Raw genomic sequence first — 14,908 nt, 5'->3', positions numbered from 1 at the left:
GTATACTGACCTACATTGGGGGGTTTGTGGCTACTTTTTGTCCAGCACACTAATCCAGGGGGGTTAGGTTTTTAGGTACACTCTTCATAGAAATATTTAATTATTATGGCATAAAACACAGGAATTATCAGTACTGATTAGGGAAAACAACAGAAATGTGCTTACAAATCCCAGGAGACATTTGACTTCTTTTAGCGATCCGAGGCAGCCTAGAAACCCCAATAACATTGTAAGGATCCCAACTCCTGAGAAGACATAGGACCAAACCTTCAAGGTGGGCGTAGACGACCCTAAGGGAAGAAACGAAGGGGTGTGAGGGATATGGAACAGGTTACATAAATATCAAGTGCTGAATCATTCTGCTTTCTGAATATGTCAGCCCTAGCCCGAAGGGACCATCACACTTCTGCAAGTTGCAGCAGGGTCTATAACTCCCTCTCGTCGTTCTCTACAGCTCTACTTTTGAAAGGCTAAATTTTTAATTGAGTTGTATTTTGCAGTCTGAGTCGCTTCCCTTACATGACCTAATTTTTAACAGTGTGTGTAATGTACATTACTGTATGGAAATATTGTAGCTGCCAGGTGTTATAATGATGAAGTTGCTTGCTAGATTGAACGTACATGAATATAATTAATTCTAAACTTATTTTGCTAGGGCTAAGCCATGCACTTTAAAGGGGAGCGATTACATATTTTTTTTATGTTTTACTCACCTTCCGGAGTCTAGTATAATAGTAAAGGTCGTCCTGTGAATCCCCACTGTTCCCAAAAATGTCCCCCAACGCATTTTGAATCTGTCTTCAGGGGCACACGCAGGATTTTTAATGTTAATAAAACATAAAGAGCTGCGCAGCAGCTCCATTTCGGCGGCACTGCACTGAACAGCAGCCGCGGCGCTGTCAAAGAAGCATCTGCGGCGGTGCTGTATTGTACTTACAGCACCGCCGCGGACGCTTCTTTGACAGCGCTGTGGCTGCTGTATAGTACAGTGCCGCAATGTAGGGGCACTGTTCTTCGCAGAGGGGAGGGGTTTCTGGAGAACCAGAAACCCCCCTGCGTGCGCCCCTGGTCTTATTAAACAGATTCACCATGGTTGGACAAGAAACTTTACACTTCATCACTGGAAAATGGGGCAGCTAAATGTACCCTGCGTATACTGTAATCAGGCTGGAACATAATGCTACTTACTATACGACATATACTGTATGGGATAATACACCCCCTACTGTACGAGGATATTAGAAGTCACAGGGCCTGAGACATTAAGGAAAGTAAGGCAAAAAACAGAGTAGGTTTGATCCCGGACAAACCATGTTACAATGCAAATTAGTTTATTATTTTGCACATAAAAAAGTATGGCTTTTTTGTCATGTAGCACACAAATACTTGGTAAATTTATTTGTACACTGAAATTTAAAGTAGATCTAGGACATGTCCTACCCCAACTATAAATCTGTCCCCACATTTTAAATTTACCTCCCCCTCCAATGCAACATGGTTTTGCCCAGGGGCAAAGTTACTCCTTTTTTTATGCTTTGCTCTCCTTAATGACTCAGGTCCACAGAGTATTTCCACAACCATAGAAAAGTACAACTCAGTGCTTTTTTATACAGGTAATTCAACATGATTTCTAATATCATCAATAATTGACAGTAGTAGGTGTGTTATTTCGTTATAACACACAGGTTTTCCTACTATCTACTGAAGCAATGACAATTACATTTACGCAGATATTATTTAAAGGAACTTTTACATATATTAGAAGCAAAAACAGAACCAATGAAAGACGCTTGAATCTCACTTTTGTCTTGCATGTGTGAGGTCTATGTTCTTGAATGCTTGGGACTAATGATTTTTTTTCCAAAATTTGTGGCAAAATGCCTAATATGTACCCCTATCCTTTCCCACACTGACCCCTAGTCTTCCCCCGTTCTTTAAATTGATTAGCGAAAAAAATGTGACATTGGACTTCTTTTAATGTAATTATGTGGTCATGTCCTGACGTGGCTTTTTTTGACTGCACCATTTTTACATTATTATATATAGCATAGGTGTTATTAACTGCCTCATCATGGAGTTAACAATGCCTATGTTACATTGCATATATTCATAACAGCTTAAGAGATAATATCTTCTATTTTATTTTACACTTTGTCTAACATATTTTAAATATATGACATAAGTCTTTGCGCTTTAGATTGGTTTTGCATTAATATGTGCAAGTCTAAAAAAAATAACTGATTGATATTAGTGAATAATACCCCATTCAACCCGGGTTGCACAGAAAACAAGCTGATTGGCTGTCTGCCAATTCTATTGTCTATTCTATTAATCCAATTGTCTACCTTTCAATGACATCACCATTTTTCAGCCAATGAAAACTGCTCTGGTGATGACTCCCACAAATTGCCAGGGCACAGACTTGTGCAGTATGAATGGGGTCAACCCGGGAAATTCCCGGGTCCGAGGTGCAGTATGAATGGTGTTTCTGAGCTGGGACGCTCCGAGCCCCGGCAAAAACCGGGATATTGCCGGGGCGGCAGTATGAAAGCGGTATAATTTGTATTTTGAATGAATAAAGGCACTGGCTTTTCGCATGATATCCCCTGAGCATTCTTAGAACATATGCCGATCATATAAAGATAGGCGCTTATGTTATCTTTGGATGATAAGACGTCTACATAGCCGATGACCCAGGATAAAAACTCTCGGTTGATAAGATAATGTGAAATAACTGTATTTTTCAAGGTCTAACATTCTGTGTTCTAATGATAGCACTGTGAAGCCAAAAGCTCACTTAGGCTGGGTACACACTGGAGGTTTTTCAGCTGATTATTGGGCCAATCACCCGATAAACGACCGCTCGGCCATATATGGCGTTAGTGTATATACTTACACGAAGAACAACTATAGTTCCAAAGCGCTGATTGTTGTTTCATTTGGTTGGTCATACTGATTAATAATCACGTTCCAATCAACTTCCGATCATGTAGTGCACTCACGACCACGATCTCCATGGAGTTTACAGACATAGGGCTAGATTTACTAAGCTGCGGGTTTGAAAAAGTGGGGATGTTGCCTATAGCAACCAATCAGATTCTAGCTGTCATTTTATAGAAAGTATTAAATAAATGAAAGCTAGAATCTGATTGGTTGCTATAATCAACATCCCCACTTTTTCAAACCCGCAGTTTAGTAAATATACCCCTATGGTCTTTTCAGCTAATGCCGGCAATGGACATGTCCTGGTGACTAAATGTAGAGAGTGCTATATATGGAATACTTTGTTTGTTCAATTTGAATATTTTGTTTCAGAGTCACAGAAGCTAATGAAATTCGTAAGGACACGTGGATAGCTATAACAAGGCAGATTTAATCAATGTGACAGGAATGAGTGAATGAATGAATGAATGAATATTGTGCTGTCATTCTCTAAAAGACTACAGGACCAGATGAAGAGCACAGATCTGAAGGTAAATCTTGTCAGTGTGTATGCATGAATCGTCCAATCAGTCGGACCTTCAACCGTAAGTACAATCGTTGTAGATAACAGATTGGTCTGTAAATTCTCCAGTGTGTACCTACCCTTACTGTTAGTGGATATGAATGAAACGTTGTGGCAGACAAGCAACAGTGTCTCCCCAGAAATTACATCACTCACCGATCATAGCGGCAAAACTGCTCCTGTCAAATAGGATCCATAGTCCAAAACACAGCAACAAACCTCCCAGAATCTGCCAGGAACACAGCAAGGTGATAAATAGTTAACAAAGCTTATACACAGTGCAATAGTCAGTGACTATTGCAATATATGTAACAGACTGAAACAAAAGAAACAATGATGAAATATCAGTTGGCAACGGAGTAGACAAATATAGCAAAGAACAACCACATATTTCTAGGTGACATAAATATCAATACTCAACACATAAAATATTGCTAAGATTTTCCAGCTTGGGTGTCAAGTTGGAGAACCACAAATGAGTTTTCAATGAAAATGTAAAACCATATTTTGATTAAATACATACGAGTTCAACTGTTTGCTGATAGTGTAGCCCAGTGTGCGAGATGGCCTAGGACAGGCCTGTCCAACCTGCGGCCCTACAGGTGTTGTGAAACTACAAGTCCCAGCATGCCCTTCCAGCTATCAACTGGTTGTCTACTGGCAAAGCATGCTGGGGCTTGTAGTTTCACAACACCTGGAGGGCCGCAGGTTGGACAGGCCTGGCCTAGGGTCTCTTACGCAGACTATTAACTAAAAAGTGGTGATAAGACTGGTTTTATATCAACATGAAAGAAAATGTCAGTGGGTCAGTGGAGCCTTGGGGCATCCGCACATGTCTGCCGGTTCAACAATCAAAATGTTAAGAAAATATATATATTTTTTAAAAAATAACTATTTTGCAGGGATTTTGACTCGAAAAATTGTTTTATTTAAACAGTATTTTCTTCTAATATCTTCTGTTCTCGCCATGTTGGCGATAGTGACGGTATATGTATTGCCACAATCCGTGTATTTTGATAGGGCTTCTCTCCATCTAATATATATACCGATCAATGTCCCAAATTGAGGATTACTGCAATGTGGACCAGATGTTACTGGGTCAGAGGACAACGTTCTGCTTTACTTGTAGACTCCAGCCTGATTACACAATACATTTCACAAACAATTGCCAATACCATGTACTCTTGTTAAACAAACACATTTTTTTTATATAGTCGGTTAACATTTTGCTTTGATTAAACTATAACTGTTAGGAAATAAGGCAGTACAAATTAACAATACATTATCTCATTTTATTGGTACAAAACTGATTCAAATAAAAAAAAAATAAAAATAAATCAGGACCCATCCAAAACAGCATATAACCAATTTTTTGGGTCAGGACCTACAGCATAAGAAGCAATGCAACACACTATAAAAAGTAAGAAAGTGTAATAATGTTAACTGCTTAAAAGAATAGAAAAAAAAAACAAACAATTATTGGAAAAAATTTCCCTTTAAAAATACCAATGCTGTAAAGTCGACATTACACGTACCCCATCAACAATTACAGCACATTATGTTATCACTGTGGTGCTATAACAAAAAAAGGACATCGTTTTTAGAAGTGAAAGAAAAATAAATCTCTAAAATAGGTCAAATGTAAGTCGAGTGTTATAAAGTTCAATAAAATGAAGCATTAATATGGTTTATATTTTAGTCAAAGGAGGTCATGCTTAGTATACTGCAAGACCGTCAGGTTACCCAGACACAGAGGTTTCGATATCGGTGTAGCACATTCAGAAAACTATCCAAGTTTCTTCAAGCAGTTAATATAGTTTCTGAGAAATTTGTAATTTTGTGGACTTTATTCATTTATAAAACATGTTCTGAAAATGTTGGCAAACAATCGCGGAGGAACGATTGAAAGGAAACATGCAGGAGCATTTTAGTTGAATACAGTTTGTTCTCGATTTATAATATTTTAACAGCAGCCCATTGTGTGGAAAAAAATGCTTATAGTTTTCTGATGGTAAAAAACAAGAGTGTCCTAAAACCCACCCACAGGGGGTTTTAGGACACTATCCCATCCACTTGCATGATTTTCTACAATAATAATTATTATCTTAACTACTGTTTCTTGATAGACGTACGTATAAAATTACAATGACATAACACACAACAAATTGTAATGCTGTAGCGGTCACCACAAGCCACAACACTGGCATAACCACAGAAATAAAAACGTTATAGAGAAAATAAAAAAAAAACAAAAAACAAAAATCCACACTGTACTTACAAAGAAGAAAAGGTTGAAGACAAACAGGAAATATTTTGTTATGCTCAGGCAGCCTTTCATAGCCATCTTGTCTCTCTTCCTGCACAGCGGTGACACAAAAACAGAAGATGTATACAGTTAATTACATGTATAATGTTCCACAATATCAAACGCTTGTCAGTCTGTCTGGGGACAATAGATAAGTTAGATAAGTTACAAGGCTGGTCTGGGTAACCAGTAACTGTTATTAGCTGTGTTGATGTTATAGGTCAGTAACATCTACACCCCCATTGGTTGCTGGCTATATTATAACAATGCCTCTAGGATAGAGACTATTGCAATTAAATTATACAATGACATAGGGAGGAATTCAATTAGCCGCGAAGTGTCTCCAGGAATGTCCGTGAGACACTTCACGGTGGAGATTTGACAGATATCTCTGCTTATTTTTCCTTGCACCAAACATTATTTCAGCCGTAATTGCAATATGCGCGGCGCGATGTTCGTGGGCCACATCACCGGCAATTGAATTGCCCCCATAATGTCTTGTTTCACTAAAAAATGCACGTCAGCAGTGCAGTCATTTACTCACTTGGGGCCTGATTCATTAAGGATCTTAACTTGAGAAACTTCTTATTTCAGTCTCCTGGACAAAACCATGTTACAATGCAAGGGGTGCAAATTAGTATTCTGTTTTGCACATAAGTTAAATACTGACTGTTTTTTCATGTAGCACATAAATTCTTGATAGCTTATTTGTACACTGAAATTTAAAGTTTATATTTGTGTGCTACATGTAAAAACAGTCAGTATTTAACTTATGTGCAAAACAGAATACTAATTTGCACCCCTTGCATTGTAACATGGTTTTGTCCTGGAGACTGAAATAAGAAGTTTCTCAAGTTAAGATCCTTTATGAATCAGGCCCTTGGTCCAAAGGTGTAACTGTGCAGCAACTCATAATACAAGTTATATTAATATAAGTAATGTATAGTATAGGCCCCTAAACTTCTTTAGTTGATTTTAAAAATACACTGGTGCAATGTGGTTGGTTAGAACAAAAAAAGCGTATAAACTACGTGCAAAATATTGATAATACTATCTGTGCCATTGTTCTCAAACTTTTGCAACTGTCGGTGTCTTTCGATAGGTTGCAGTGGAATGTGGGTGGAGCTTATCAATGTGACCAATAAATTGATGCAGAAATATACAGTTTAGTATAAAAAAAAACAGGCATATACATAGTAATTGTTGGGATCAGGTGTAAGACAGGTACAGAGCAGTTGTATAAATTTCATTATGACACAATTACAAGAGTGGTGCATCCCAATGTCTACAGACAGCTGTACCAACCACAGTGGAAAATGTATTTGCACCATTGTTTCATTATTAGTTGCCATCATGTTTATATGGGTGAGGATCCTCATGATCATGGACCATTGAGGTGTAGTGAGATGTCATTAGGAACCAACATGACCATCTATAAATACAATAAGTTTAAATATCTTCATATCTTATGTTCATCGTCATTGGAGGAAAAGGGTGAAGTCAAGATGTGATAGGTGGGCCATCAGTAGGATTTACATCACCTATGATACCACCTATAGTTTACAGATGCATCCCCAACACATCCCTTAATTCATGTGACTGACTATACATGGCAGGTAACATTCACAGCTCACCCTTACAAACGGATGAGCATAGCACTTCAATTCATGGTAGGGAACTGGCAAGGGAACAAGAATAGCGAGGAGGTCACAATTCCCATGCACTGATTAGGTCACAGGCAGCCTTTAAACAGTAGATCATCATCATCATCAATTTATATAGCGCCACTTATTCCGCAACGTTGTACAGAGAACTCACTCACATCAGTCCCTGCCCCATTGGAGCTTACACTCTAAATTCCCTAACACACACACAGAGACAGACAGACACAGACTAGGGTCAATTTGATAGCAGCCAATTAAGCTACTTGTGTGTTTTTGGAGTGTGGGAGGAAACTGGAGCACCCGGAGGAAACCCACGCAAACACGGGGAGAACATACAAACTCCACACAGATAAGGCCATGGTTGGGAATTGAACTCATGACCCTAGTGGTGTGAGGCTGAAGTGCTAACCACTGAGCCACCATGCTGCTACGTTATTCCCTGCAATATTCATGAGTTTATATGAAAGCTCTTTTTAATACATTGCTAGGACCGAAATTGTCAGACATGCAGAACTGTTTCCAAGTAATGATGGAAAATTGTCCACCAAATTTGTTTTTCCAGTTAATCATTGCCCATGCTATCTACTGCAGGGCTTGGATCGCATTAAAATAACATATAAATAATTTAACAAATTAGAGTATCTTTCAATCTCCATAGGATCATATTTTTTAAAATTATCAATAAACTCCCAATATAATAGCCTCAATTAAAACCTCATTAGACCATATGTCAAAATTAACAGGAATATTTCCTATTCTCTTACCCAAAACATTTTTGGACCAGTTTTATGATTCCCCAACTCACATATCTTTCTTTACATCATATAATATGGCCTTTAGGCCAGGCCCCCTTGCTATATTAATTTACTTTCATTCTTAGTATTGACTAATAATGTTATAACTCTAAAACTCACTTTTTATTTTATGTTAAAATAAATTGATATAGTATTTAAAAGACCACTAAACCCAAATATGAACCAAGGAAGGTAAATGGGAGAGTGCAGTTATTTTGGTTAGTGACAACTGGCCCTGTCCCTCTGTACAATATCACCCATTATCTCACTCCAAACATGGCAAGCTGCTGCAGAGTTAGAGAGTTAGAGCGAAGTGGATATATTCAATTAAGAATGTACATTATTAAACCAGTAATTCTCAGTCTCTCCTATATATTAATGTAAGATAGTGGCTTTACTTTCTCTAAAGGATCATTTGGTCAATGTAGTATAATTACATTTGGAATATTGATTTATATCATGTTAGCATGATAACTGTGGTCTAGCTTTAAGGTAATAGTCAATTTGTATGATGCCTGTTTGGTGATACATTTATGTTTAGTTAATTTAATGAATTGGTATTATTCACTTCTAGCACTGTGATACAAGTCTATATTTGTATTAGGCTCTATTCTCTACCCACCAGCAGCTCAAGTGTGTGGGCTATAACTGACAATTATTTAATTATTTATTTGAGTATTTTTGAGACATGTAGCGCTTATCCACTGGTAGCGGAAGTTATTTCTTTGGTTACTGGATTATTTATGAGATACTTGGTGTTTTCTGCTTACTTTGTTTTTATGTTGCGCAGCTTGCCAATAACGGCTAAATGATTGGTCATGTGGGTCAAAAAGCTCAAATACTAAAGCATAGAATGTCACTTATATTTGTAACGATATCAAGAGTAATGCCAAATACAGAAGATCTCCATTCTTTAGAAGCTTGTTAAAGTCAAAGAATTATTTCACATATTAATTAGCTCAGTAATAAAGATAATAAAAAGTCCACACTAAGCATGGAATGCCTGATCCGCCCAGCTCCCCAGTCCGCACTAGGCATGGAATCCCTGATCCGCCTAGCTCCCTAGTCTACACTAGGCATGGAATGCCTGATCCGCCCAGCTCCCCAGTCCACACAAGGCATAGAATGCCTGATCCGCCCAGCTCCCCAGTCCACACTAAACATAGAATGCCTGATCCGCCCAGCTCCCCAGTCCACACTAGGCATAGAATGCCTGATCCGCCCAGCTCCCCAGTCCACATTACGCATGGAATGCCTGATCCGCCCAGCTCCCTAGTCCACACTAGGCATGGAATGCCTGATCTGCCCAGCTCCCCAGTCCACAGTAAGCATGGAATGCCTGATCCGCCCAGCTCCCCAGCCCACACTAGGCATAGATTGCATGATCTGCCCAGCTCCCCAGCCCACACTAGGCATAGAATGCATGATCTGCCCAGCTCCCCAGTCCACACTAGGCATGTGATGTCTGATCCGCCCAGCTCCTCGTATCTGAAGATGCAAAATTTAGCACCCTGCATAGGCTGCCATCAGGGCCCGCAAATCCATGTAAAATTCACCTGTAAAAGTGGCTGAATTTGCACAAACATAGATATCATAAAATTACATATGCTCTCTGGCCCACACTTCCGCACTTACATAAATGACCCCTAAATACCTTTGTCTAAAAGTTCCTTTACTTGCTTTTTAAACAGTATAAGATTGTTACAGTCTTTCCTGCTGAAGAAACCTCCACAGTTCTACTGGTTATGTAAGATAAGTCTGATATAAGAAGCAGGAGGATGTGCTACTGCCGTGCATGTATTTTATACTCACCACAAAGAGTCACCACAAAGTAGAAACATTATTTTATTTCTTTTTAGTGTCTGCAGATCCTAACAAACTCTATAAAATATATACTATAATTAAAATATACTTCCAGCAACAACTGAAAAGTAAAAGCCTGTTCTATAAATGTATTTACCTGGGTCCAGCGTTCTCACCATACCTGGTCATCTCGCACATTCTCTGCTTACTTCCGTTGGCCAACGACTACATGCTGCCATCTGGGAAGAGTAGGAAGACTCCTATAAAGTCTATCACACTCTCCTCAATGTTGTCCATCTTCTGAGGATACAGTTACAGCTGAACGAATTTGCAGCATCATGTGTCATTGGACCTCAGGTAATATACATTTTGGGACCGGCTTTTACTTATGATTTCTTGGGTAGGAGTATCCTTTAAAAGCAACAGTCAGCATATACAATGGTCATGATGACATTTGCCTTTCAAATCTACATTAATACAACTTAAGTTTAATCAGGTGCAAATAATATTCCTTACATTGGGACAGAGGCAGAACTAGTGAGCTGTGGGCACCGCTGCAGGGAAGCGGGGAGGAACCGGGGCCCACAGCTCGTTAGTTCCCCATGCAGCGGGTCCCAATATCTCCAGGGGCCCTGCTGCACCGCTCCTGCTGCACCAATGGTAGTTCCGCCACTGAAGTGGGGTATGGGATTGGGACAGTACACACACAATGCAACATTTTTTATGTGCACAAATGGCCTGTTTATCTTTCAAACGTGTGGTCTATTTTAGAAATGGTGATATCAGCAAAAAATAAAACAAAAAACATCCCGATACTGTACTGCCTGTTGACCATTTAATGAATTACAACCTCTACTTTATTCACCTAAAACAGAGCCTCATTTATTATGTGTGCATATTGTGCTTTTTCTTTGAAATGCGTTTAAAGTAGAATCCCATGGACAGCAGTGACGGAGGCATACTTGCCCACTCTGTCAGATTGTCTGGAATACTCCCCAATTCAGGGTAGGTCTCCCGGGAGAGCAGGCTGTTCTCCTATATCCTGCCCACTTCATGACGCGATTCGCCACCGGGATGGGGCCAAAATGACACAGGAGAAATGTAAAGTTGCCAAGTATGAGCGGAGGTCTGATTAGCGCCACCACTGAGATGGTGGGAAAACCTGCAACTGCTACAATAGAAACTACCCCAAAAAAGAACATTCTCCACCTCTTAAGTGGGTAAATTACTGTGGCTATATCGGATTCTCCACACAATGTCCGCTCCGACCATGTAAGCCGGATCCTCCCCTTGTAAGGAGTTCTCTCTCCTTGTATTTGACAACCACTTGTTGCGCTAAACATGTGCTCAAAAATAGGTATATGATTCCACGTACCAAAAAGCAGATATGGACTAAATATTTGCATTCTGTTTGGTTCAAGAGTTACTACTATTACTATAAATTACTATCTTCATTGAAAGGTCAGCCCCAATATAGTGACTAGTGAAGTAGTGACTTTAATGAGTAGAAGTTTCACCAGCGTATCAAAGAGTGTTATTTCATTTCTTCTGGGAATCATTTCCCGCATCTCCTGAAATATTGCTTTAACATAACAGATCAGCATAGACCTGTAGTTATTTTATAACCATTTATTTTTTAACATGATATACCTTTTAAGAAAGTTTTTAATTATTAAGTTATTAATGCTGTCAGTGTGAATGTAATACAAAGAGAAGACAAAACACATCTGGAGAATTGATTACAAGGGCTCTATGAAGTGGAATTACCTTAAAATCACCGGCTTATTATGCGTTATTACTCTGTGGGGGGGAAATACGCACACCCAGCAATTTTCCTGTGCTGAGACATAATGGACTTTAATAGCTACTCAGAACTAGTTAACTTTTAATCAGCCTCATCTTCAGTTGAAAGCACTCTGCAAAGTATCCCACGCCTCCATGCACTAAATAATAGACACATTTTCACATGAACCGATCATGTCCATGCAGGATTACATAGAAGAACAATTAAGCTAGTATGTAATGTAAACATACAATTAAAACATTGATGGAATGTATCTTAAGAACGAAGAACTTGTTTAATTGAGTAAAAGACCCCAGTGGCGATATATAACTGCATATTGTATAGGAAAAAAACACATGCAATGCATTATACAATTAGATATTGTTTGAAACGCGTGCTTTCTTGAGAAGGTGAGGATAGGGTTGAAAGTTCAGAGAAAGTACAATTTCTAAGAGGTATGGTGAATATGTTGTTTTAATAAAGAGCAGACTGATATGTTGATGAGTAGAAACTGGGTGTGTTTGTTAACAGAAGGCTTAGCCAGAGTGCACAGTGTCAATCAGCAGCCACAAAGGCCTGTAAGATACATATATGTATTGTATATACAAGAATTCCTCAGGCTTTAGATCGACTATAACCTCAAACTTTTATTTGTTTTTTGTGTAGCAAAGTAAAGGTGAAATACTGTCTGTTTTATCTTCTATCTTTGGATAAAGAACTTTCAGCAGGACAAGGCAGGCAACAGCAAGCAGTCCTTGGTAATATCTTCTGCTCTCTCCCATTCTCTCTCCTGTCCTCCTCTCTTCAAACAAATCTCTGATAGATAAGTAAAGTGTATCTACCTACAGCTCAGAAGGCGAGTGGCAGGAGTTATACCACTTTCATACTGCCGCCCCGGCAATATCCCGGGTAGTTAACCCGGGATATTGCCGGGGCACAGGGCAGTAAAGATAACAAGATTCCCGGGTCAGGCGGGTTCATACTGCACCTGCCCGACCCGGGTTTTAGAAAAAAAAAAAGTGTTAAAAAAGATTTTAATTAAAAAAAAATACATAAGAAATGTTTACTTAACTTATTTTCAGCCAGCGGTGTCTCCGGTGAGTTGCCGGCTGTCAGGAGGACCTCTGGGTACTAAAATGACGTCATTTCTAGTCCATTAGAAATGACGTCATTTTAGTACCCAGAGGTCCCCCTGACAGCCGGCAACGCACCGGAGACACCGCTGGCTGAAAATAAGTTAAGTAAACATTTCTTATGTATTTTTTATTAATTAAAATCTTTTTTTTTTACTTAACAATTTTTTTTTTTTACAGTATGAATGGTGAGACCCGGGAATTACATGGGTTGCACCATTCATACTGCAGGCGAGCGGGGTCCAACCCGGGAATTACCCCTCGCAAAATCCCGGGTCTAAGTCCCGGGATTTTAGACCCGGGATTTTGTGGTTGGACTATTCATACTGCACCAAGACCCGGGTTTTTCAGCGTGCCTCTGCAAAAACCCGGGTTTTTGGTGCAGTATGAATGGGGTATTATTAACACAAACATATATGAGAAGGTCTTATCTGGAAAAATCAAGGACAACGACTTTCTTCAAATGGGCTATTTAACTGCAATCTGTAGCTGCCACTTTCACAGAATGTCCAGAAAGCTTTTCTGTACCAACAGTTACATACATTTAGGGAAGCTTTAAAAAGTGTCCCTCTAGCACATCCATTAAGAATGGCCTTAAAAAATTGTTCATAGCAAGAGGGAGGAGGCAAACATTGAGGAGAATGCCCCACTCTTTCCTAAATATTTGCCTTAGTAATTAGGCTTGGTACACACTACACAATTTACATGACCGTTAGGTGATTGGTCAGAAAATATTAAACAGTACGACCAATCAAATGAGCAGACAATTAACACTTTGGAACGACTTTTTTCCATCGTGTCACTATATACACTCACCCGACTTCCGACCGAATGGTCGTATGTCAGATGATTTGCCCGATTATTGGACGAAAACGCTCCAGTGTGTGCCTATCCTTATCTATAACGACTGAACTAACGACTGAAAAAAGAAAAAGTCCCAATCAGCATGCCGATTCGTGCGTACACACTATACATGTTTTAAAAGATTTACCATCAGGGGGTAAATGTATTAATGTCCGGATTCTTCAACTCCGGCGTGTTCAGCGTCTTCGGCGATTAAATTTAAAGCGGCGCTGCATTGTAAAGGGAAACTTTGAAGAATCCGGACATTAATACATTTACCCCCAGATCTGTGCTCTTCAACTATTATAACCATCGGCTAAAAAGATAATGACTCAGTAAACACTATGGAGATCCTGACCGTGAGTGCATACACACTGCAGGATTGGAAGGACAGCGTTCCATAGCTGAAATAAATTTATAGTTCTGCTGAAAAATCAAATCAAACGATGATCTGTGCTTTGGAAGAATCCTCGTTCATGGCTGGAGCGTACAGACTAATGCAATATTGGGCCAAATGATTGTTTATCGTTTGATTGACCCAATACTCGGCTGATAACACTGTAATGTGTACCTAGCCTTAGCCCTCCTTGAGTTTGCTTTGACCAACATGCTGGCTCTTCATAATAAATCAGCATAAAGATGACAAATTTGGCCATCAAGATCTGCATGTGCGTGGCTAAGCTTAAAACGGGAAGTCTGTTGAGAATCAAGGCACAAAGGTGCTGGATCTAAGTCTAGTTTAGACAAACAAATGTGTGGCCAAATGGGAAAGATCCAGACATTTGGCTTTCAGGTCAAACAGTTGGATCCTACTCCTTGTCAGATCGTGGTCTTCATGCTATCGCATTTCCAGTTTGCATCAGACAGATGAAATGTGAAACCATATAAAAATTTGCGGAATGCGTAGTTCCTATTGTCACAGACTTATCTTATATTTATTAATTCTTGGAAACTCATGATGTAATTTGCATATATATGTTCCAAAGATCCGAAATTAAAAAAGTCAACAATTATATGAAAACTGTGTGTTTTAGTTCTGTAAAACAAGACATATTTGTGTAAAATTTTGGCAGGGAAA

At 39.2% G+C, this 14,908-nt stretch overlaps 1 protein-coding gene across 1 annotated transcript in view; it reads right to left on the bottom strand.

The window, feature by feature from the left end:
* LOC142107600 (leukocyte antigen CD37-like) overlaps nt 1–14,908 on the bottom strand; it is a 73,520-nt gene that overhangs the window by 18,230 nt on the left and 40,382 nt on the right. Inside the window, exons 2-4 of the mRNA XM_075191120.1 lie at nt 5,784–5,862; nt 3,662–3,734; nt 166–290 (exon numbers count right to left, since the gene is read on the bottom strand). Coding sequence (XP_075047221.1) covers nt 166–290; nt 3,662–3,734; nt 5,784–5,849 — 264 coding nt within the window. The 5' untranslated portion in view covers nt 5,850–5,862. The remainder of the gene's footprint in view (nt 1–165; nt 291–3,661; nt 3,735–5,783; nt 5,863–14,908) is intronic.

The sequence above is a fragment of the Mixophyes fleayi genome, chromosome 11 (assembly GCF_038048845.1).
Source record: "Mixophyes fleayi isolate aMixFle1 chromosome 11, aMixFle1.hap1, whole genome shotgun sequence".
NCBI classification, from domain to species: domain Eukaryota; kingdom Metazoa; phylum Chordata; class Amphibia; order Anura; family Limnodynastidae; genus Mixophyes; species Mixophyes fleayi.
The sequence above is the reverse complement of the archived record's forward strand: the minus strand, read 5'-3'. Positions and strand labels throughout refer to the sequence as shown.